Genomic DNA, 24821 nt, shown 5'->3' with positions numbered 1-24821 from the left:
TTGGATTGACGTCGTCCAATCGCAGCGCACAGCCGGCGCACACCTGCTGGGGAGGAGTACAAAGGCCGCGGACTATCACCACTCTGGAGGCTCTGTATTATGGGAGACAGACGCCTCAAGCCTCTCGCTATACTACCGCCATACTCTGTGATTCGTTAGACTGCTTAGCAGTGTGTTCAGTAGGGTCCTGTGTTAGCTACACTGAGTAGCAGTGTGTTGTAGTAGTTCTGTGTTTAGCATTTGTGTGTATATTGCTTAGATCCAGGTGCTTAGCACCTGTAGACCAGCATTTGTGTGTATATTACTTAGACCCAGGTGATTAGCACCTGTAGACCAGTATTTGTGTGTATATTGCTTAGACCCAGGTGATTAGCATCTGTTGATCAGCACCAGCTCTGTTCTCCCACAGCCTCGTTTGGTTTATTGTTTTGTTCCACTTTAGAAGTGAGGTATTTTCTTTCCTTTTTGTATATGGGCAACTCTCTTTTGGAGACCCTTTTGTTAGATAGTAACAGTTTGACCCGTTGTTGGGCCAAACTGTTTGTGTATATCATTTTACTCATTTGCAGTTACAAGTAAACCGCTTGTAACACATACCAATTCTACTCTGGTCGTGTCGTTTCCCTTTTGTTCCCCTAGCCAATAGGGAACGTAACACGTGGGGGCTCTCGTCCGGGATATTAACTACTTTCCTGGGGTTATAAGTGGTTTTGTACAGCTAAAAACAATTTGGTAAGGTTGTGTGCAGTTTTAGCTGAGTATGGCAACTAGGGCTGCACGATTTTGGGAAAAAAATCTAATTGCGATTTTTCTGACAAATATTGCGATTGCGATTTGCGATATTTATTTTTAAGCGACCCAACGGAAGTTTATTGTAAAATGCGGCCATAACTCCGGCTAGGAAGGTCGTATCAACGTACTCCCGTAGCACCCCCGCAGCCCGAGCTACGAGTGAAAGAATTAAACTTACATGAAACTTCCGTTGGGTTGCTTAAAGTCAAGCTTCAGTTAAAGATTCACCCTTTTAGATGTAGAACATGTGATGGAGCATTACTAACCTGACTCAGATGGTTTGTTTCACCAAACTATCTAGGAAAGCTCCATTGGAAGCCATTTGGAAAGGGCAGGCACTTTCAAAAGCACTTGGCAGGTGATTGGATCAATCTGTCTATCACCTTCTATCATGGGCCACTTCTGATTGATTAACAATGGCTGGTACATGTGGAGCACAGGACTTCTGATTGGTGTGGATGACTTGACACACAAGAAGAACAAAAAAAAAGTAAAAGAAAATCGCAGGCTTTGCGATTTGATAATCGCATCATCTCGAATCGCGATTTCGATTTAAAATCGATTAATCGTTCAGCCCTAATGGCAACTTTCGATTTTGAGTCGTTTTTGGTCTGTCCTTCTTATGAGCAGCTAGACCGGTGTGGTAAAGATGATTTACATGAGCTAGCGCAACATTTCAGTCTCTCACTGACTAGGCAAACATTAAAAAAAGAGTTAAAGGCTCTGGTGGTGGATGAGTTGGTGGAAAAGGGTTTTCTGGTGTTGCCTGCTCAAGCTGAGCTCACTGTGCCGAATGTCCTTGCTAAGGGAGAGGGTAGTGACAGCAAGGGGAGCGAGCAGTGTAAAGCACCGTCCGCGCCGCCTCGCTATAGTCCACCGTCTCCTGGTAGTCTAGATTCCCGGGAAGGGAGTAGACTCAAGGTCCGTCTAGCACGACTTCAGTTAGAGGCAAAAGACAAGGGGCAAGACAGGCAGTATCAGTTTCAGTTGGAACTAAGAAAGCTGGAAATCAACAAGGAAGTCAGAATGCGTCAGCTGGAGCTAGACTCTGAGCTGCGCGCATCCGATGCTGTTGGCCATGCCGGAGGAAGCCTATCATCTCCTTCTCATTCACCTGCCTTTGATGAGAGTAAAAACATTTAGCTAGTGCCAATCTTCACTGAGACTGAGGTGGATGCCTATTTTAGCGCATTCGAGCGCATTGCTACAGCGTTGCGGTGGCCGGCTAAAGTTTGGGCTCTGATGGTCACGTGCAAACTATTTGGAAAAGCTCAAGGAGCAGTTGCGGCTCTTACGTTGGAGGACAGTCTAGATTATGCCTTGGTGAAGGTTGCCATTCTCAGAGTATACGAACTCGTTCCCGAAGCTTACCGGCAAAAGTTTAGACACCTTAGGAAGGGTCCTCACCAAACTCATGTGGAGTTGGCCAGAGTAAAAGGGATGTGGTTTGATAAGTGGATTGCCTCATGTAAAGCTACTGATTATTCTTCTCTGAGGGAATTGATTATGTTGGAGGAATTCAAGAAATGTTTGCCTGACCGCATTGCTGAGTACGTAAATGAACAAAAGGTAAACTCTCTCTCTGCTGCTGCTGCGTTAGCTGATGAGTATGTGCTGACGCATAAATCTGTGTTTTCCCCGGTCTCTACTGAGAGAGCGCGCCGTGTAACAGCCGCACCATCTACTGAGCCGTTGAATGTGTATAGCGTAGCAAGAGAGGAAAGAGAGTGCTACTATTGCCATCAGTTTGGACATGTCATCGCCAACTGCGCAGCTCTGAAGCGTAAAGAGCAGCGGCAGAATATGTCCCCGCCAAACGGTATTGGCCTGATCACCCATACCCGTGCACAGGCGAGTAAAAGTGTTCCTGATGTCTCATTATCTGAGCCTGTGATTGTGCCTGTGTTTTCCGATGAAGCTGTGTCCGGGGAGAAGCCAGAAATTGTGGCTCCCCCTCCTCCTCGTGAGGATGTCGCGAGACCGGCGCAACACGCCGGCTCAGACAAGCCTCTAGACTTCTCGACACTCCCGGTAACCCGAGAGCGTCAGCTAGTTCATCGAATCCTGGTGTTGGTGTTAGCTCTACAACATGTTAAGGTTCATGTTGGACCCAGTCTTTGGCCAATTGTGATGTTTACATGTTACGATTCATTTATATTCTGCCCCAGCGTGTCCAAGCACAATCAGCGTCTCCTGCACTGGGCTCTGATTGTGCGGGACTACCACAGTAGACACCCGTCAATAAAGGGTTCAGAGAATGTGTTGGCCGATGCTTGTCCAGGTTGAGTTGAGATGTTAGTATGTGTTATTAGGAGTTTGTTAGTGTGTTAGGTTCACAAAACTGTGGGTTTGTGTCTTAAGGGGGGGGGGGGTGTTACGGTTGCTGTTTGTCTGCTCCTTAATCTGCCTGTGAATGTTTTCAGCTGTGTGTGTGTTTATGTAAATGAGCTGTGTGGTTGCGCCAACATCATTGGCTGCCCATCTCCTGGTCCGTCTCTGAAGATGGTGATTGGATTGACGTCGTCCAATCGCAGCGCACAGCCGGTGCACACCTGCTGGGGAGGAGTACAAAGGCCGCGGACTATCACCACTCTGGAGGCTCTGTATTATGGGACAGACGCCTCAAGCCTCTCGCTATACTACCGCCATACTCTGTGATTCGTTAGACTGCTTAGCAGTGTGTTCAGTAGGGTCCTGTGTTAGCTACACTGAGTAGCAGTGTGTTGTAGTAGTTCTGTGTTTAGCATTTGTGTGTATATTGCTTAGATCCAGGTGATTAGCACCTGTAGACCAGCATTTGTGTGTATATTACTTAGACCCAGGTGATTAGCACCTGTAGACCAGTATTTGTGTGTATATTGCTTAGACCCAGGTGATTAGCACCTGTTGATCAGCACCAGCTCTGTTCTCCCACAGCCTTGTTTGGTTTATTGTTTTGTTCCACTTTAGAAGTGAGGTATTTTCTTTCCTTTTTGTATAGTAGTGGGCAACTCTCTTTTGGAGACCCTTTTGTTAGATAGTAATAGTTGTTGGGCCAAACTGTTTGTGTATATCATTTTACTCATTTGCAGTTACAAGTAAACCGCTTGTAACCAGTGTTGGGACTAACGCGTTACAAAGTAACGCGTTACTGTAACGCGTTACAAAGTAACGCGTTACTGTAACGCCGTTATTTTTGGCAGTAACTAGTACTCTAACGCATTACTTTTTAAATTCAGTAACTCAGTTACCGTTACTACATGGTGCGTTACTCCGTTCGTTTTTTTTATATAGTCAACAGCCAGGCGAACAGAGATGAGAACTGTACTTAAGTACAGTACTTGAGTAAATGTACTTAGATACTTCCTGTGTCACATGCGGAGACGGGCTGTGGGCGTGTTTGTGTTGTTTACTAACAAGACTATCATGGCGGCGGCGAAGCTCAAGTCTAGTTTCTCCACCTGGAGATATTCTCACTATTTCACTTTTTTCGAGCACAAAGAAAAGAACATTTTAGTTAAATGTAAGTTGTGTCTTGGCAGGTCAAAGATCCTATCTACTGCCCAAACCAGTAATTCAAATCTCTTAAAACATCTGCAAAAACAACATGCTGGGACGAAGCTAGTAGCTAAGACCACAGAGACTCAGCCGATGCCACTCCACCTCCACCTAAGCAACAGCGGCTGGATTTTAACCAAGGGACTGCTGGCCAGGGAAAAGTCGATAAAGCCATTGCACGGTATGTTGTAGAACACATGCAGGCTATTGCTACAGTGGAGTCACCCGCTTTCAGGGAGCTAGTTAGCATGATAGCATGTCCGGGCGGCACACGGCATATGGGACGGAAAACTTTTTCCAACTACCTGGAGAAAGAATATACAAAAATGGAAAGCCAGCTAATATCGATGCAATCCAGATTGCATATAATGCATGTCAAGTTGATCAACAGATTGTATTATTCTCTAATGCAATAACAGTACTGAAATGAAGGCTATAAGGGCATTAATGGGAGCCCTTTGTGTAAGTAACTAAAACGTTACTTTTCACAGTAACGCATTACTTTTTTGTGTAAGTAACTAGTAAAGTAACTGAGTTACTTTTGAAATGAAGTAACTAGTAATGGTAACTAGTTACTGGTTTTCAGTGACTAGCACAACACTGCTTGTAACACATACCAATTCTACTCTGGTCGTGTAGTTCCCCTTTTGTTCCCCTAGCCAATAGGGAACGTAACAGGGTGTCGTATTGTCATACTGATATTTTGTACAAACTGTGAAGACCACTGAGCAGAGGTTGCGCTAGACTTTTTCGCTGCCCGTCATTTTGACGGACAGGATCGTAAAACTTCCGTCAAAATCCAGAATTACCCGTCGGCCTTTACACAACTCTGTTGGGGGGGGGAAGCATGCTCGTGAACTGTCAACAGGGGGGGACAGTTCACATGCGCCGTGTTATGCATGGCTGCTGCACCTCGCGGGAGCGTGCACAGCGTAAAGCCAAAACTCACAGACATTTCAATGATTTGTACGGCACAGTTAGGTTTGTAAACGGTATAAATTCCTTTTTGGAGGGCATGCATAACACGGCATAACACCGGAGCCTCGGTGCGGGGAAACTTTAGCGCTGTTTTCCGAGTTTGTTCTAATCTGTCAAAATGACGGACTGCTTTCAGATGTGTCCGTCATTGTTAAAAAAAATCCGTCATAGATGGAAAATATTCGGTTAACGCGACCTCTGCCACTGAGACAAATGTAACATTTGTGATATTGGGCTATATAAATAAACATTCATTGATTGATTGATTGACATCTGAAATCAGATGTGACTTCAAGTCATGTGATAATTTCTTAGTATTTGATCCTTCAACTTGGCCTCAGGAAATGCAAGGACTTCACAGTTTTGGAGAAAGCAAATCGGAGGCTTAAAAAGAGACAGGGAGGTGCATCTTCATCATCTAGCATGCAAGAAGTATAAATAGAGGATAGTGAAGGAGACACTGAGGAGGACCACACTTCGTGTGGGGTGAGTACCAAACGCTGTCTCCTGGTACACATCTGAGTAACTCACTAAAAAAAGTTATGTGCACCCCTGTTAATAGCATTAGTTGTATTATTGAGGTACAACAAAGAATATCCATTCATTTTAGCTGACTATTTGTATTATTATTTTAACTGTTTATCCATTACATTTTTGGATTCTTGTACCACATTCCTGCATCGTTTCTGAACATCTTTAGATTACCACTGGATTTAGTTAACGACCGACAGGTGTGTTCAAAGCGTTTCCACGGCAACGCCCTGCCAGTGAATGAGAGACAGCCTGTCAGGGAATGTATTGACAATATTGTGCTGCATTATTGCTTCCAAGTAAAAAACTGTAACTCCAATCAGCTAAATATCCTACCCGAGTATTCAGGATACCAGATGAACACCGATGACTCTGTGTTTGCTATATGTAAGTCCATTTGATTAAATTAGCATATTGGTGCGGCCGTGACAAATTTCCCTACATTATGATCACCAAATTATGTATGAAGAGTGAAGATTGTGGCCAGCTGAGCAATAATTGGGAAACAACTCTTCAGATTTTCCAGCTCCTCTCCCCTCTAGCCGTGATGTCACCCACTCTAAGTCTTAACTCTCACACACATTATAAAAATGGGAAACAGTGTGAAATGTTCACAAAACGTAAGCTGCGACTACGTGAGAACCGTACTAGCTAATATCCAATTAGTCTAATGAAGTCCATAGTCTCGAGAACCGTTTAAACATGTAATTTCTGTTCTATGTTGAAGTATGCGGAATCTGTATGGGGTCGAATTGGGGTGAATCTTTTTAGCTCTGTTCAAATGGATTTCCCATTCATTCCTATGGGGAAATGATCGCAGAAAAAGCAACCCGATCCCAGTCATTCCGCACGTTTTGATGTGTTTTTTGTGTTTCGTGTCAGCATTGCCGGATGAGTAGCATGACAACATTTGTGGCGGAAGAAGGAGAATAAGATGAGATAAGTATGTCGAATAATAGACTGTGTGTGGCTTCGCCAGTCACACAAAATTATATTAGTGTAGCTCCTTGTTATCTGCCACTGTGCAGAAATGCCGGCTTTAAACAGAATGAATAGACATGCAAAAAAATAAAACAGCTTGGCATTTAAATGTTATGAATAAAGCTTCAAATGTAATTTGAATGCAATAGAGCTGCAATAAACATCATCTTTGCACTCTAATCCTAGGAATTTCTTTCTATATCGTCTACAGATCCCGACTGCTTTGTATTCCAATTCACATTTTTTTTTAAAAATTGCCCACTTTCCGTTTTCACAGGTACCATGATATGATTCTGAACAAACAATATTCCTCTGTGCCCAGAAGCTAGAATGTGTGTGTCCTTGCTCCCCTTCCATACTGTGTTAGAGTTCTCGATAGGTTTTTTTTAATTAAATACAAATATACAACGACTATAGCAAACAAAACCTCTTCTATGCAAAGTTTTACAAAAGGTAATGGGGACTTAAAGTGTTTGTTACAGTGTCCTTGAAAAGTCACAGAAACAGAATGTTAAAACTTTGGATACGTGTACCAGTGTGCGGGTGGCGATGGCGTCATTGAGGGGGGGCAGGTGGGGATTCTGGCACGCACGCGCCATGAGCCGCAGGAGAAGCTGGAGGCGTCTTCTGTTGGGGGGGGGCAGTAGGAGGGTGCTGAGCTGCAGAGCTTCAGTAGCCACCCTCCTGCTGCTGCTGCAGACCTGCAGAGACATGAGGAAGAAGAGAGTCAAACACACACTGTTCACACACATATCAGTAGATGCATGTGGTGAAGCACTCACTGAGAATGTTGACAAAGACTTCGTAGAGATGGTAAGTCAGCAGTGGTTCTTTGAGCCTCTGGAAGTAATCCGCTACTGTTTTCAGAACATCCCTCTCAAAACCAGGATACGCCGGCTGTTTGCTTCCATTGCCATTCGGCCCTGAGAAAGCACACAGAATGCAAGACAATAGCAAATATACAGTTATCCCTGTTATAGCAATGTATCCAGATTTATTGTAATTTCACCTCAACTGCATTACATGTAAGTGATATATTCCTTGAGCTTTAATGATGTGACTGCAATGAACTTTCACTATGGGGCCTCTTTGCTAGCTTTGAACCATGCCTATGAAAGTGCTGTTGGCATGGGAAGATTCACAGGGAAGAATGTGCGTACAATCCCTGCTTCTTTTTCAGCACCGTGTGTGTGTTTAAAAATGGTGTGTTCTGTATTGTTCAGGATCAGTTCCAGGCATCTCTTATTAACACATTATTTGTCCGTCTCTCACTTTAAGGACATTCACATTGAATGTCGACGACAAACCCCAGTTAATGTGATCGTGCAGATCAAAATGCAAACCAGCTACTTAGGTTTTTATGGTTTATGTGTGCGGAATCACTCACATTATGTAAACAGTTAAACTCAAAGTAAGATATCTACCATCTGGAACCTACTTTTTCAAAATGATCATTAGTGAAGTAACTGTAGCATAAGCTCTCAGGTTTAAGATTGTACTTATGTCCTTGAGGTGGAAGACTCACTGCAGTCCTGAAGCAGATGGTGAGTTTTTTCAAAAGTGAGTATAAAATGTACACTTACAATTGGCGAGGCATTTCATTGCTGATACCACCCAATATGGCATGTCCTCTGGAGATGCAAAAGAAGATAGGGGAGTTGTAATATATGTTGCAACAAAACACATTTTCTTTTTTTATTGTGAAGCAAAGCATCATACCTGCTTTGTTCTCCAGTACGACTATGCCCGTCTTATTAACGCTGAACACGTTGTGAACGATGTGCTTGCCGTTCACATGCGTAGGGTTTAAAACGCCATCCAGTGAATTTAGGCCCAACACTCTCTGTAAACTGAAACAAAAGAGTTGCCATTAATTATCTAGAGTGGTGAACATTGTAAACATCCCTATCTGCATGGTATTGCATATATGTGTGATCTGGCTCTCATCTCAACATTAACACAACACCAGAAACCTTAACATGTTAATATTAAATATAAGCCAATTTAAAAGAAAAAAGTAAGTATGTGTCATGGTAGAAAATATGTTAGGGAACCACTGATTTGGAGCAAATGTTAAAAACAACATGAACAGATGAAGTGTTTACGAAAGGTTCTGGATAGGTTACATACTGCTCAGCTGTCATTGATTTCCAGATGTGGTCCACTTGCTTCGTAGTTATCTCCTTCCTTCGTATGAGCTTGCATTCATTCACATCCCCAATAGCAACACTGTGCCTCTTATTCCACAGATCTGAGGTCTGATTAAAAAAGAAATGGATACATGAATGAGAAAAGGTTACTTTTGACTTAGATTACGAGGGCAGAACAAAATGTAGGCAGTGTGTAACTGCCTAAAGTACAATACAAAGGCACAAAAACAAACAGCATTCATTTCATTTCTGTCAATGTTTGAATCACATGTTAACATTAATCAGGGTTTTTTTCAAACTGTAGTTTTTGTTGTCGTTCCACAGTATTGTATTGCACTGTTGGTGTATAGATTTCCGCAGTTTTTTTCTCCATAAATGCAAATATAGTGAACAAAGTATTAGAAAAGCCCTTCAATATAATGCTATTAAACACACATCCATAAAGCTGCACCATAAAATGAAGTTCAACAAATAAACTTCAGCTGCAGTAAGTACAAATATAGGCCTCTTGTACTGCATTACCTCTCAATGCACTTTGCTTTAAAAGTGCAGAATGACTGATTACAGCTGTAACTGCATCAGAGTAGAGACTTGAAATCATCTCCTCTTGCCATTTGCTCTCCATGAATACGCTTAAGCACATTAAGCCCTGCGTGAGTCTAGGCAAGGCAGTGGAGCAGCTGACACATCTTTGTCTTCCTCTCACCATGACAGAAGACTTCAGTGGTGCTATGTTTTCCCGCTGAGGTAATTCTTCGTAGTCATCCCAACGAATGAGTCTGGGAAGGTCACCGCAGTCTCTAAACAGAGGCTTTGTTGGGAAGGATTTCAGGGGAGACAGTGGGGGGAACCTGAAGAGAGAGACAACAGCACTGGGTTTAGCTGAAAAAGATGAAGGGGCCAACTCTGTAGAAGCAACAACAACACGTTTATTTTCACTTAAATCGACTACCCAGTACGAACACCTGATAACCCATATTTGAATCATTGTTTCATAAGATCATGTCAAATGCTCAAAAAGCCTAACCCATACTTATTTTCCCTCATTTGACTGAGCTAAGAACGTGATGCTGCTGTGAGGTGTAGGATTGGAAGAGGGACTTAAGGTAAGAGCAAGAGCAAAAGCAAAAGCGCTCTATAGAGTGGTGCAGGAATGAGTCCTAGAACCCGGAAAGGAGTGAGCATTTGACCACGTCTGGTTCCCTCCCTTGAAGTCAAAGGTTTATTGAACTCGTTTGTTGTTCAATGCCTGTTGTGAGGTCTGTTGAACTTAGAATATGTCAGTAAAAACTCAACCATTAATGTCTGAAGCTTTTCCTTGTCTTAAAAATGATGGTTGCTAACAAGTTACTAAGATTAGAGTACTAAATGTCATCTCGCTGATCACAAGTTTGTTAGCTTAGCGGTGGTGACATGAACCTATGCGACATTGATGTCATTGGTTTATAGCCTAACGTTAGCTTTCTACTTCTGCCAATTGCATTTACTCTTCAACCACAACAACATTTGTGGTCAAATGTTTAGATTATTCTGCTGAATAAAACATGTTGTATCATAAACATGTTCGCCACAGATCTTATCTTCCTTCAATATTGTGAAATCTAATGGAATAATCCCATTACTTTATGTCGAGGGAGCATTTGCGATGCTTCCCTGTCAGTCTTAAAACATACGACATTAATGCACCACTCGTGCGACACTAGTGTGTCAAATACCATGAACAGTACAGGATGACAATTAAGTACCTGTACAGATGGCCATTGTCTTCAAAGTCCTCTGTCCCGTGGCGTCCTTTGATGTCTTCGATTACATGAGCCTTGAGGAACTTCCTGAGCAGCTGCAGAGTCTGGTAGCGAGTCACTTCGGGCCCAAAGTTGTAATTGCGCCTCAGCAGATCGTGCAGATAATCGACAGCCTCAGCTCCTGTGAAACTGCAATCATAGGAGCGGAAGTTCGCCCAGTGCCTTCTCAGCGGCAAGCCTCCACGGAACAGTTTAATGGTTTCATTCCACTGCAGAGGTGGGGGACACATGTGACAGAGGGAGGGAGACAATGTGGTGAGACAAATGCTGAGAAAACTTCTGCTACAGACAGTGAATTCAGATGTGTTTGTTTGCAATCTAGTGTAATACTGTAACCCCTAGATTCCACCGGATCCGTCTGCGGCCCGTTACGGCTGCGCCGCGGTTTTGGCCCGGCCTCCTCCGGCGTCATACCCTACCGGGCGCGTTTCAGAAGCATTTCAGAAGCGGAGCGTCTTGCCTGCCGGCTCGCAGTTTTTGTTGATTTGGGCATATTTCCTGGACAGGCTAATTTGTACAGACAAAGTTCATAATAATTGTAATATCCCAGTTATAAACGACATGAATCAAAGATGTGTTGCTGTATTTTAGTGGTAAAAAAATGCATTCATCATCATAATTATTCTATATATATAATTTACACAATGCCTGTAAACCGGAGGAGAACGCTGGCATTTCTCTTCCTACTTGAAAGACTACGGAGGGATAGGGTCTGCAAAATTAGTTTGTGTGTGTGTGTGTATATATATATATATATATGCTATATATATATATATGCTCCGACCGTTCCACTTCCTGCCTGCCCGACCTTATGTTACGGCTGCGCCGCGTAAAAAATAGGATTCATCCTCATTTTAGAGGAGCCCTGCGCCGAGGCACTTCTGGGACGCTTCTGAGCCGTAACGCGCCGCGTGTGGTGGAATAGCACCCATTGACTAGAGTGGCCGCGATCCTTGCGGACGCCATGGCGCAGCCGTAACATGGCCGTAACGCGGCCGTAACGCGCCGCAGACGGACCCGGTGGAATCTAGGGGTGAGATATGACATGTAAATATGTCACTTAGGCTGCTTCTATGATAGACAGTGTTGCCAGATCAGATGGATAGTTGCAAGCCTCACTCAGTAAAAAATTACCTTAAATCATAACCCACCAGAAACTACATTAAACCTTCACATATGCAATAGAAGGGTAAAAAGATCACAATCATATAAAGCTTAATGTTTGAATCAAATAACCAAAGATAAGGGTGCAGTCAGTCAACGATAACTACATACAATCATACATTGATTTATTTGTGGCAGGCCGCCACAATTAAATATCATCCGCTACAAATGGATCTCATAAAAAAAGAAAAAAAAGAATGTTGGTGGTCTAATGCAGTGCTTCTCAAACTTTTTTCAGTAATGTACCCCCTTTGAAACATTTTCTCAGCCAAGTACCCCCTGACCGATCCCGAACATTTTTGATCGAAAAAGCCTATATAAATAATTACAATATAGTGATGTTCCCTCAGTGTGTGATGTATTAACTCCTTCGTGGTATGCATTACAACAAACTAAGGATATTTTCATTTTATGCATGAAAAAAAATAACATAACACTTTTATAAAACAGATTTTTCTAAGGAGTTTTTCAATTTAAGTCAGTATTGTGAAAAACTATAAAATACAATACACACATTTGACATGTTTATATGAGGACCCCCTTGGTGGTTCTAGGAATGTTTTATATACAATTGTGTTTTCTATTTAACTTATTTTACTAAGATTATTTTTTTAAATAACCTTTTTTGTTGTTGTTGTAAATCTCACGTACCCCCTGCAGAACCCAAACATACCCCCAGGGGTCCGCGTACCCCCATTTGAGAATCACTGGTCTAATGGATAGTGAGGTGGGCTGATGATCTGAAGGTTGCGAGTTCAAATCCCGCCTGGAACACCAATACTAATGTGCGGTGCGGTGCCCCCACAAATAGAATCAAATTCTGTGGGAAACACTTGGTCATTAGCTATCAGTTAAGATTAATTAAATTGTACAACTTGTAAAAATCAACTATTTATAAATGAGTGAATAATATGAGTGAGTGAACACAATTGGCTCGACCATAAAATGACAGGACTGTTTGGTAATATTGTTTCCACAATATGTTCAAAAACCAACAAAATGTTGACAAAAGCATTCCAAATTTCATTTACCAGCCCAACGCAATTTTCCCCGTCCAACTTAATGAAACAAGCCCATTTGGGAGGAAACCAACTACATCTAGCAACACTGCTGATAGAGCCCAGATAGCAGCATTTGATACATTCACTGAGTTCCTGTTTTTAATGTTATTGAGGCTTTGTTACACTGTTCTAGTAACTGGGAAAACAGACACACATATAGAGCTTGTTGTAGTAAAAAACTGTGCATGTTACTAATTTTATTCATACAATATTATGTTGCAGCAGTAAATATGTGCACATAACTAGTCTCTGAATAGCGATTACAATTAGGGATGTCCCGATCTCATTTTTTAGCTTCCGATCCGATTCCGATATTTTCATATAGGTTCCGATCCGATCTCGATATTTCCCGATACCGGTTTTCCGATACCGATTTCCGATATCACTTTTTGTGTTGGCAAACAGCATTTAATTTCGTATACATTAAGAAATAGACAGGCACCCAAATAATGTATTAGACGACAAAAACCGGAGTTTTCCACAAGTGAAATTGGCTGGTCGTCCCCTGCTATGCACTCCACAATCAGCTCAGTAATCTTGCGAAATCTCTCGGAGTCTCGAGGAAGTAAAGCCTTTCGTTTCAAGCTGTCCCGCAGTGTTTGTTGATGGAGTCCATCAGTCGCAGACGCTGTCGCTTTACAGTAGGCGGCGTGTTCGTCGGGGTGGTGCTTTTTAAGATGTTTTATTAGGTTTGTGGTGTTGAAGGAGACCCTGTTAGCACCACCTCGTGAGACTTCCACACCACAGACTTTGCATGTCGCAGTCGGCGACTCACTTGTAGTTATTTTAAAAATGATGCCAAACTGCAGACATTTTAACTAGCCAACGATATGTGTCCGTTCCACTTTTCCAACTCGATAATGGCGGCTGATGCAATAGAACAACAACGACAAACAACGTAACAACGTAACAATGGAATCATGGGAAATATTAACTATGGATCGGCCATGACTTTTAATTGGATCTGCCGATCCCGATCCACCTTAAAACCCAGTATCGGGGGCCGATCCGATCCGGAGATCGGGATCGGGACATCTCTAATTACAATCACACGCAGTATCCAGACTACACTCATCTAGTCACCAGAAGTAGTAGTAGATAAAAAAAGAAGAAGATGGAAGTAGAGGGATGGAGCAGGACATTTTGGTTTTACAAGGTCATTACAACCCAGGAGATTATCACACTGTTGTTTGAAGCAAATTACTGCCCACTTCTGTTGGTCGAATTTTGAAAATAAATAAACGTCAAATGTGAAAAATTGAAAAACTTGAGACATTTAAAAGCCAACAAGTAAGTCTGGAGCCAATTGGGGGAAGAGGCAGAAGTATTCTTTCATTAATAAAGAAAATCTCTCGGCATGTCTCTCCAGCTCATCGGTATTTTTTGGGGAAGTGGAATGTGTGTCTCCTGAGAAAAACGGGCATTGGGGGAAAATAAATATGTTTTTACAAGGTACTAACTTTAGTTTGTTAAGAACACTTCAATAAACTGTATTTCAACATGCTCCATGCTGTATGAGACCTAACTCTAGCTGAATAAACTAGGCAGAAAACAATCAGGTAAATGTAAAAATATTTTGGTACACCATTTTTGCCACAGTACACTGTAAAATGGACCATCTTAGAGAACCTGTCCACTACAGTACACTGTCAAACTTCATCTCATTATTATTGACCAAGCAGAGGGCTTTTCTAAAGAGATTGTCCTGACATGGTAACAAAGACATGTTGACATTGTCACAGAAAGAAAGGCAGAGGTTCAAATAATAAAATGGACAATGGCTGAATTCCATTAAGCTGCTTTTGTTTCAGGACCCTGCTATTGTGCATGCTGGAGGCTTAAGTGGAACATAGCGCTCGTTAAATATATAAGGAACACCTGTGCTTTTAGTATTTAAGAATTAAGTGAGTGCTATCAAAAAGGCTTATGGGGAACCATGTGGTTTGTAAATAACTCACTGGGATTCAAATGTGCATCTAAAAAAATAAAATACCAGCCTGTTGTTAATGTGGTATGCTCACTATTGCGTAACAACATATAGATTATGTGTGTGGGTGTTGCATTAATGTAAACCATGCAGTGATTGAATGGTGTTGAAAGGGGTTAAATATTCAAAAAAGCCAGAAACAATATTGCATGTTGTGTTTTTCTTTATCATGTAATTAAATAGCTGATAGTGACTGCCAAGGATGCATGTTGCATTAGCACAGAGAACACATTAGCACACCATTAACCTGGTAGATACAACAATGTCCCTTTACGTAAACACTTGGGAATACTTATGTAAATTGAGTGATTATAAATGCTAAACAACACTTACTAAATAGTTCTGATAAAGTCAGGTCAACCACAGAAAAGCAGAGCTGAACTTTTTCATAACAAGTTGCTTTGGTTGAACATACATTTCGAGCCCTTTTAGTAAATGTCCTATTATTTGGTGCCGACTATTTAAAACGCGTAAACTCAGTCACGTTACCAGAGCAAAAGTAAAACAACTGTTAGCTTAAAACGTAATGAAATGAAAGCTGGAAAGAACGTTATGTAACGCTTCCAACATGAAACAACAGACTCACCAGCTTGGTTGCCCGGTATGGACCCGTTCCAATAACTTTACCATTCATTCTTATAGTGAAATCCCGATTCCCTCGTATGAAAACATGGAGATAAATAACTTTTAGAAGCTTTTAAAAAGCTTCAGCTGCCGGTGAAAATGCTGCAGGCCAAACCTCTTAGCAGAGACGTTGCTGCCGACTTTGAATTTCCTGCGTCACTCCATTTGAACGATGTGATTAGACAGCGGGCTGGTCACGTGACCAAGAGGAATGCAGCATTTGTCAATAGAGATAGAGAAAGACAATACAGAAAGCGACATTCAACCAACTGCTGCTTCTTTAGTGCTGCTTCCACTACTAATTACTAATAGGCTACAATGCTGCTACTACTTCTATTATAATATAAACTTTGCATATAGAGAAAAGTATTCAAAAACTGTTAACAGAGGGATCCCGAAACAGAGGAAACCACATATGTATATTTGAAATGCAGTTTTACAACAAATATCCATATTATAAACGTTAAATATATAGGCTATATCATTATGGTTACAGAGCATACACAACAACATTAAAAACTGTTGAAACTATGTTATATAAAACAACATGATCCATATATAGGTTGAAGTTAACAGATCAGAATGCCTTTATTTCGTCCCACAGAGGGAAAAAAAAGATGACACATTATTATATAAATTCTCAAAAACCTTTATTTTCTAATTTACCATTTTTAAATGTTTTGGTCAGAAAACCAGGGCACCAGGGAGGTTTTTCAGATAACTCAGTAAACTTTTAAAAACATGACCTTGCTTTCATAATGAAAACACTGAGATCAAATCAAGTTTTATTTATATAGCACATTTATAAACGATTTTTGGTCGAGCCAAAGTGCTGTACATATAATAAAAATAGCCTACAGTAGAGACACTTTACAGCAAATACAACAGCACAGATTGTTCAGAATATCAGTATGAGAAAAATGACACCCTCAAACGACACCCTCAATGACCCTCACATCGTACAAGGAAAAACTTCCAGAGAAAACCCACAGTTTAAGGGGAAAAATGGGAGAATCCTCAGGGAGAGCAAACAGAGGAGGGATCCCTCTCCCAGGACGGACAGACGTGCAATAGATGCCGTGTGTACATCGAAGAGATAATACATTTTACAGCATATAGACCGAATGTTAAGAAATGCATGTGTCTGTAATAAGAAGATGAATCCACGAGGATGTCAGCTACAATCCTATGGAAGCCATCAGGGAAGCAGCATGACGAGACCCAAGGCAGATAAAACATCCGCTTTGTGTATTTATTTTTCATTTTCAACGCTTTGAGGAAAATGTTATTCATCCAGCTTCCATGCGTGTTAGGCTGCTGGAGAGCAACTTTTCCCCATTTTATTTTTACAAAGATATGCCACTTGTTTACAGGGATTGAGAACTTGTCCATTAGAGCTGCAGATATGCCATGAGGTGTTTGACGTCCCCCTAAAGCATTTGCTGTGATACCCAGAGCACTTTTGTTTATTGTGTGGATGCTATGACAACAAGGCACAGCTTTTATCTAACAGGCAACAATATGACTTCCCTCTTTTTCCCATTCTGTGGGCTGAAAGACTGGGTCAGAGACAGACATTTGATTGGTAGGGTCAAGCCAGAGTTGCTTTAGCACCCACACATCGGACTGATTTACCAAGAGCTGAGTGGCACCTTGAAACAAACCCAAACATTGAAAGCAGGTGACCTCCAACTCCCGAAGAATCTTGCTAAAGTAGCTTGGATAAAGATGCTGCAATGAGATTCCGCCCTTTTCATTTAAATATAACAAAGTACCTTTTATAACTTTCACTAAGGAGGATATGTTTTTGGTTTGTTTAGTTGTGTTGAGCACAACTTCTGAACCAATTTTAATAAAACTTTGTGGAAAGGGCAAAGTAAAAACCCATTAAATAGGGAGCAGATCCATGAGTTTTTCAATTATGGAGACAGCCTTGGCGGAGGTCTGCGCCCACTGGGTGCCCTTTTAGTTGTTTTTATAAACATTTGTATAGTACATCTGAAATCAGATGTAGGCGTTGCTTGATTGCAGCCTAGTCAATAAACGGCTCAATATAAAATGAAAGCAGAAGTCTGGGTATACTTGAAAGCTAAAGGTCAACAACCACGACTGTCAGAGATATTAAAAAAGCGTTGATAGCTGCCCTCGTTTGCTCAGTCATCGGGAATACATTTAGAACTACATTCGTTTGAGATCCGGGGCCTTGGTATAACGACTTTAGCTGTCTGTGGATTTACGAATGCCTGAGCCTTCTGGTTGCGTCAAGAGCTAATTTACTGAGACATCTCTGACAAAGGGTACCCGCTTTAATAAACCCAGTGACAGCCCCGTCCTCTATACATTCAAACATGGTTGCACATTCCATTTGATAAAATGGATGAGCTATGAGGTAACGTTGCCTCTTAGCTCATCCTAGACTCTTCAGTGAAATGTCACGGCAATAACAAGGAGATGATGTTAGGGCTGTACAAGGGCGTGGAATCAAATGCACGATGCAGAGACAAACAAAGTATCAAATTAAAGTGTTTTAATGTAGACAGGTCATAACACACTGAATACATAAAGCAACAAAACAAAAACTACTAATACACTAATCTAACTCTATGGACGATAACTCTATGGACAATGACAAAATGATCTTACGCTGGAAGGCTTGGAACACACAAGACAATCTGGCAACGAGACAGGGGAAGACGAGAACTATATATACTAGACAGACAACACCAGGTGAAGACAATTAGACAATCACAACAGCGGGAAAACAGACAAGGCAGGAAACGTACTTTAGACACATGAGGGTAGACAAGACTATCAAAATAAAACAGGAACCTATCTAAACACATAACATGAAACCTAAACTAGGGAACAATCTTAGCAGAGCTGTCTACGCACAACAGTACCCTCCCCTCTAGGGACGACACGTGACGGCCGCCCTCCCAATCAACCAGAAATTGACGACCTCGGCCTCGATTTCTCACTGACAGGAGACTTTGACAGAGTACACCGGACCACCATCAACAACACGGGGGGGGGGGGGGGGGGGGTTGGGGGGGGGGTTGGAGGGTGGAACCAGGGGACTGTCCAGAACCGGCTTGATTCGGCTGACGTGGAACGTTGGATGAACCCGTAGTGACCTGGGCAGACGAAGACGGACAGATACAGGATTGATTATTTTAGTGACAGGAAATGGACCCACAAACCTTGGAGCGAGCTTCTTTGACAAGACCCTGAGTGGCAGATCCTTTTTGGACAACCACACCCGCTGCCCCGGTCTGTATGTAGGTGCCGCCCGCCGCCGTTGATCCACCACCGTCTTCATCCGAGCCGAATTCCTCAGGAGGACCCGACGAGCTGCAGCCCAGACACGGTGGCATCTTCTGACTAAGGCGTGAGCAGATGGCACCACCACCTCCTTCTCAGTTTCTAAGAATAGAGGAGGCTGATAGCCAAAGACACAGTGAAAGGGAGACAGACCGGTAGCAGAGGTGGGCAAAGAGTTCCGTGCATACTCCACCCATGTCAGATGCTCGCTCCAGGTTGCAGGGTTCTGAGAAACCAGGCAGCGCAGGCACGTCTCCAGCTCCTGATTCAGCCGTTCCGTCTGTCCGTTGGACTGGGGATGATAACCTGAGGTGAGGCTGACGGACGTTCCCAGGAGGGTGCAAAACTCCTTCCAGAACCTGGAGGAAAACTGAGGACCTCGATCCGACACAATGTATCTGGGAATACCATGAATACGGACAACATGAGTCAATAACGCCCAAGCAGTCTCTTTAGCTGACGGCAACTTTGGCATGGCAATAAAATGGACCATCTTAGAGAACCTGTCCACTACAGTGAGGACTTGGTGTTACCCTTGGATGGAGGAAGACCTGTGACAAAATCCAACGAAATGTCAGACCAGGGCCTGCTGGGAACGGGGAGAGGCTGCAGCAGTCCCATCTGTGATTTTGATGACGTCTTATTCCTGGCACAAACTACACAGGCAGCCACATATTCGGAGACATCCTTAACCAAGGAAGGCCACCAAAACCTCTGTCGAACGACGAATACGGTCCGCTTGACCCCTGGATGACAAGTGAGCAGTAATGTGTGAGACCAATGAATAACCTGTGACCGCATGGATTCAGGCACGAATAGCCTGTCCAATGGACAGCCACTAGGTTTCGGCCCCTCACCATTGACACGTTTCACCTGATCTACTATAGGCCATGTCACCACCCCAACCACACGGGAGAGTGGAAAGATTGGCTCTGGATCCTTGGCTATGGGCTCTGGGTCATGGAGGCGTGAGAGGACGTCAGGTTTGCCATTCTTGGACCCAGGTCTGAAAGACAATGTAAAGTCAAAACGGTTGAAAAAAAGTTGGCGCCTGGCATGAGTTCAACCTCTTAGCTTTGCGGATGTATTGAAGGTTCTTGTGGTCGGTCCAAACCAAGAACGGCTGTGGTGCCCCCTCAAGCCAGTGCCTCTACTCCTCCAGAGCCATCTTGACTGCCAACAGCTCTCGGTTTCCGACGTCGTACTTTCTCTCTGCGGAAGATAGTTTGCGAGACAAAAAGGCACAAGGATGCATCTTATGATCCCCAGCCGCTCTCTGTGAGAGAATGGCCCCCACCCCATCATTGGAGGCATCCACCTCCACAACAAACTGTCGTTGAGGATCAGGAACAGTCAGTATGGGAGCTGTGGTAAACCTTCTTTTTAATTCATTAAAAGCCTCCTCGGCCCTGAGGCCCCACACAAAGTAAACCCCTGGTGAGGTCAGTGCATGAAGGGGAGCAGCAACAGAGCTAAAGTTCCTAATAAATCGTCTGTAGAAGTTAGCAAACCCCAAAAACTGCTGTACCTTCTTCCTATTGGTGGGGGTGGCCCAGTCTGCCACTGCACTGACCTTTGCAGGGTCCATCAGGATTTGTCCAGGAGAAATGATGAACCCCAGGAATGAGACAGTTGATGCATGGAACTCACAGTTCTCTGCTTTTACGAACAGGTGATTATCCAGTAGGCGCTGTAGTACTTGGTGGACATGAGTCTTCTTATCAGGAGAGAAGATTAAAATGTCATCCAAATACACAAAGACAAACGCGTTCAAAAACTCCCTGAGTACATCATTGACCAGCGCTTGGAAAACTGCTGGGGCGTTAGTTAACCCGAAAGGCATTACGAGGTACTCGTAATGTCCTGTTAGGGTATTAAATCCAGTTTTCCACTCATCCCCCTCCCTTATTCTTACCAGATGATAAGCGTTGCGTAAATCCAGTTTTGTGAACACTTTAGCATCCTGCAATAGGTCAAAAGCAGAGTCAATGAGAGGGAGGGGGTATCTGTTTTTTACCGTGATGTCATTCAGTGGACTGTAATCGATGCAGGGACGGAAAGAACCATCTTTTTTCTTCACAAAGAAGAAGCCCGCTCCGGCAGGAGAGGAAGACGGTCGGACGAGTCCTGCCTTGAGTGAGGTGTCGATGTAATCCTTCATGGACCCCTTTTCTGGAGCTGACAGGGAGTACAGACGGCCCTTGGGAATCGTGGATCCTGGCAACAAGTCTATAGCACAATCATAAGGCAGATGGGGTGGTAGTGCACGCGCCCTAGCTTTACTAAAGACTTCCTTTAGATCATGATAACATGTGGGGACCTTTGATAAATCAGGGTAATAAGAAAAATAGTCAGAAAGAGGTTCGTTGTGACAGTCTGCTTTAGAAGTGGAGATTTTCCTCAGTATCAACTTACTCTGATCGTGTACACACTTCTGTTTACACAACATTCCCCAATCTTGTACTTTCCCTGACCGCCAATCAATGACAGGATTGTGCAAAAGTAACCAAGGGTAACCTAAAATGATCAGGTGTTGAGCTGATTTAAACACATTAAAAACTATGTTCTCAACATGAGTGTCATTGATTGTCATTCTTACAGGTGTGGTGCAATGAGTCACTGTGAATAATAGGCGCCCATCTAACGCGTTCGCTTTTAACGGCGAAGGTAATGGCGTCAACGTCAGGTTAAGCCTAAGAGCTAGCTCTTTATCCAAAAAACTCTCATCGGCTCCAGAATCTACAAGTGCCCCCTGTTCAATAACCTGATTACCTTCACATAGCATAACTTGAGTTAATGTGCGTGGAGGGAAGTCAAAAAAGTCAGATTGGCTCACCAGTGTCTTCCCTTTCACCGGCGAGCCTGTTCTTTTACTGGACACATGGCTTGTTGATGACCCTGTTGACCGCAGTAGAAACATCTTGCCTCCACTAGGCGGCGACGTCGTTCCTCCGGTGAGATTCTGGCCCTGCCGAGCTGCATCGGCTCCTCCGAGTCAATGGGGGGCGCTGTGGCCTCTGAAGCAGGTGACGAGCCGAATTATGTCCTCCGGACCAAGCCCCCAGGAGGTGCGCCGGAGTCTGATGAGAATATTCGTGCTGGTCAAACGGCGGTACTACACCTCCTTTAGGTTGCTGGGCCCGGAAACACTTTTTCCCATTGACTTACATGGGGAAAGAGTGGTCTGTAACTCGTTGGATAATTTTTTTAAAACTAAATAAACTAACCAGTATGAACGTTTGTATAGCCCTTATTAAAAACATTCGTTCCTCAAGTTGTAAAAATGTGCTAATAACGTTATTCTGAGAGTTATTTCCCTCTGCATTATGAACGCGCATCTAACCCACGGGACCGCGCCGCCCGGCACGTTCATGTTACGTGTTCAATACTACATGAGTTTCTCTTTACCCATGGATGCACAATAACAACGGACCATATCGCCTTACTGCCATCCCACGGAGCTGTAATAATGGATATATTGCACATGTTTGCTGTAATTCATCATTTGTAAAATATTATACTACATGGGCTGTATGATGTAAATCTTGTACCGTAAATGTTGTATTAAATAAAGTTAATATTACCGACGTAGATTAACGTTCCTGTAGCTTCTTATTGCACTTGCAATTGTTTTAGTTACTTTTGGGCTACTTAACATGAATAATCACAGTTACTATCCTTTTACTCCATCACATTTCAAAAAGAAATAGGCTATTGTTATTTTAACTCCACCACAGTAATCCATCATCAGCTTTACTTTTTAGATAAAGTTTTAACTCACAATTGATCATAACAGGCTTCAACATATACATTTTTATATATTACCAAGTGGTTTCATGTACAACCCACACAAGTATCATGCTAAATGAAGCTCTGTTGCTTGGATATCACTAGATCCTGATGTCAGCGTAATATAAAAGTACATAACGATTGATGTGTAATTTAGCATAATTTACTATAGCCGCTAGCTGCTAACTGCCGCCTCGTTAATATAAATCCAGTACCATGCTGTCACGCGGTTACGTGTACGCAAATTCACGTGCTTAATGTGAACGAGCCTTTTGGGCGGCGTGGTTAAAGTTGCACATACGGGTACTTCTCAGGCTCTCTCAAAAGTTGGGCCATTTTGTCATCATGCGCTAATGAGCAACTCTCATAGGAATGAATGAGGCCCCGCCTCCCACGCTGTATCCAGTTCTTATTATACATCCATGCTCCGGACAGGATGAAAAGCTGTTGAGAACCCTCTGGTTCCGCTGGACGAAACGGTCTTCTTTCTTTCTCTATCTCTCTCTCTCTCACAGATGCGATTGTCAATCTTAATAGCAGCCGCTACCATACTTTCTAAGTCTGTGGGAGGATCCATAAGCAATAAATGATCCTTAATTTTCTCTGATAGTCCGTTCCGAAATATGTCCCTTAACGCTGAATCATTCCAATCGCAATCAATAGCCATAGTGCGGAACTCAATTGCATAATCCGCCACTCGGCGTTGATTTTGCTGAATGTATGTCAAATTCTGTGCGCTCTCTACAGCTGGTGTGTGATGTGCAAATACTCTTTTAAACGAGTGGATGAACTGAGAGACAGAGTTGCAAGTTGCAGAATTTTTCTCCCACTCCGCCGTAGCCCATGCAGCCGCACGGCCGGACAGATGAGACATGATAAATGCAATCTGAGCATAATCAGAGCTATATATGTAGGGCATTAACTTAAAGTGTAGATCGCACTGAGTCAGAAAGGATCTACAGTCATTGGAATCTCCGGAAAACTTATCTGGAGGGGCCAAGCGAGGCAACGGGACAGCATGAGATCCAGGAAGCGGCGCCGCTGTAGTAGGAGGGGCTGCCAGCTGTTGAAGATGAGCCGCAGCATCAGGTAATGCCGGAGCAGTGGCACCGGCGTCCAGGCGTGCCAGCACATGATGCACCGCCTCCGCCATGTCGCTGATTTGGGTGTTGACAGAGGCTTGGAGTCCATGTTGCTGCTTCGCCAGGTCCCTCACTGCCTGGTGTATGACAGAGAACTTCTCCTCTACACGAGTCTACACCATCATGAGGAGAAGTTCTACACTGTAGACGTTCGCCCTGAAGTCGTATCGCTGTTTTAACTGGTTCTGCATCTGCTAATTCCATGTTTTGGCCAGATTGTACTGTTAGGGCTGTACAATGGCGTGGAATCAAATGCACGATGCAGAGACAAACAAAGTATCAAAAATAAAGTGTTTTAATGTAGACAGGTCATAACACACTGAATACATAAAGCAACAAAACAAAAACTACTAATACACTAATCTAACTCTATGGACGATAACTCTATGGACAATGATCTTACGCTGGAAGGCTTGGAACACACAAGACAATCTGGCAACGAGACAGGGGAAGACGAGAACTATATATACTAGACAGACAACACCAGGTGAAAACAATTAGACAATCACAACCGTGGGAAAACAGACAAGGCAGGAAACGTACTTTAGACACATGAGGGTAGACAAGACTATCAAAATAAAACAGGAACCTATCTAAACACATAACATGAAACCTAAACTAGGGAACAATCTTAGCAGAGCCGTCTACGCACAACAGATGATAAGGGTAATGAAATGACGGCTTCGCTAACGAGATGAAGGATCAAGGCAACAATCGATAAAGGGAAGAAGAAATTGTGTGCATTGGGAACAGAAGGACATGGGCGATAACTCAAACATCATCCGATCAAGATTATATAGGTTATATATGATGCTTATCATGCTTATATTTGGTGCTATCAGCTTATAACGTATTTGGCACATCATCATTTTGATTTTATTGTATTCAACCTCACCTTGGATGTTTTATTATCTCACAACATTTAATCAAGTACTTTAATTTAATGTTGCTATTGGCTACTC

General features: G+C 42.9%; 1 protein-coding gene across 1 annotated transcript in view; it reads right to left on the bottom strand.

The window, feature by feature from the left end:
* depdc1b (DEP domain containing 1B) overlaps window positions 1-15748 on the bottom strand; it is a 38663-nt gene extending 22915 nt beyond the window's left edge. The window contains exons 1-8 of the mRNA XM_034229720.1: window positions 15570-15748; window positions 10715-10980; window positions 9676-9820; window positions 8950-9077; window positions 8539-8669; window positions 8403-8450; window positions 7598-7742; window positions 7353-7506 (exon numbers count right to left, since the gene is read on the bottom strand). Coding sequence (XP_034085611.1) covers window positions 7353-7506; window positions 7598-7742; window positions 8403-8450; window positions 8539-8669; window positions 8950-9077; window positions 9676-9820; window positions 10715-10980; window positions 15570-15617 — 1065 coding nt within the window. The 5' untranslated portion in view covers window positions 15618-15748. The remainder of the gene's footprint in view (window positions 1-7352; window positions 7507-7597; window positions 7743-8402; window positions 8451-8538; window positions 8670-8949; window positions 9078-9675; window positions 9821-10714; window positions 10981-15569) is intronic.
* Window positions 15749-24821: the final 9073 nt, after the last annotated feature.

Source organism: Gymnodraco acuticeps, unplaced genomic scaffold, assembly GCF_902827175.1.
Source record: "Gymnodraco acuticeps unplaced genomic scaffold, fGymAcu1.1, whole genome shotgun sequence".
NCBI lineage: Eukaryota > Metazoa > Chordata > Actinopteri > Perciformes > Bathydraconidae > Gymnodraco > Gymnodraco acuticeps.
This window is presented reverse-complemented; position numbering and strand designations above follow the sequence as displayed.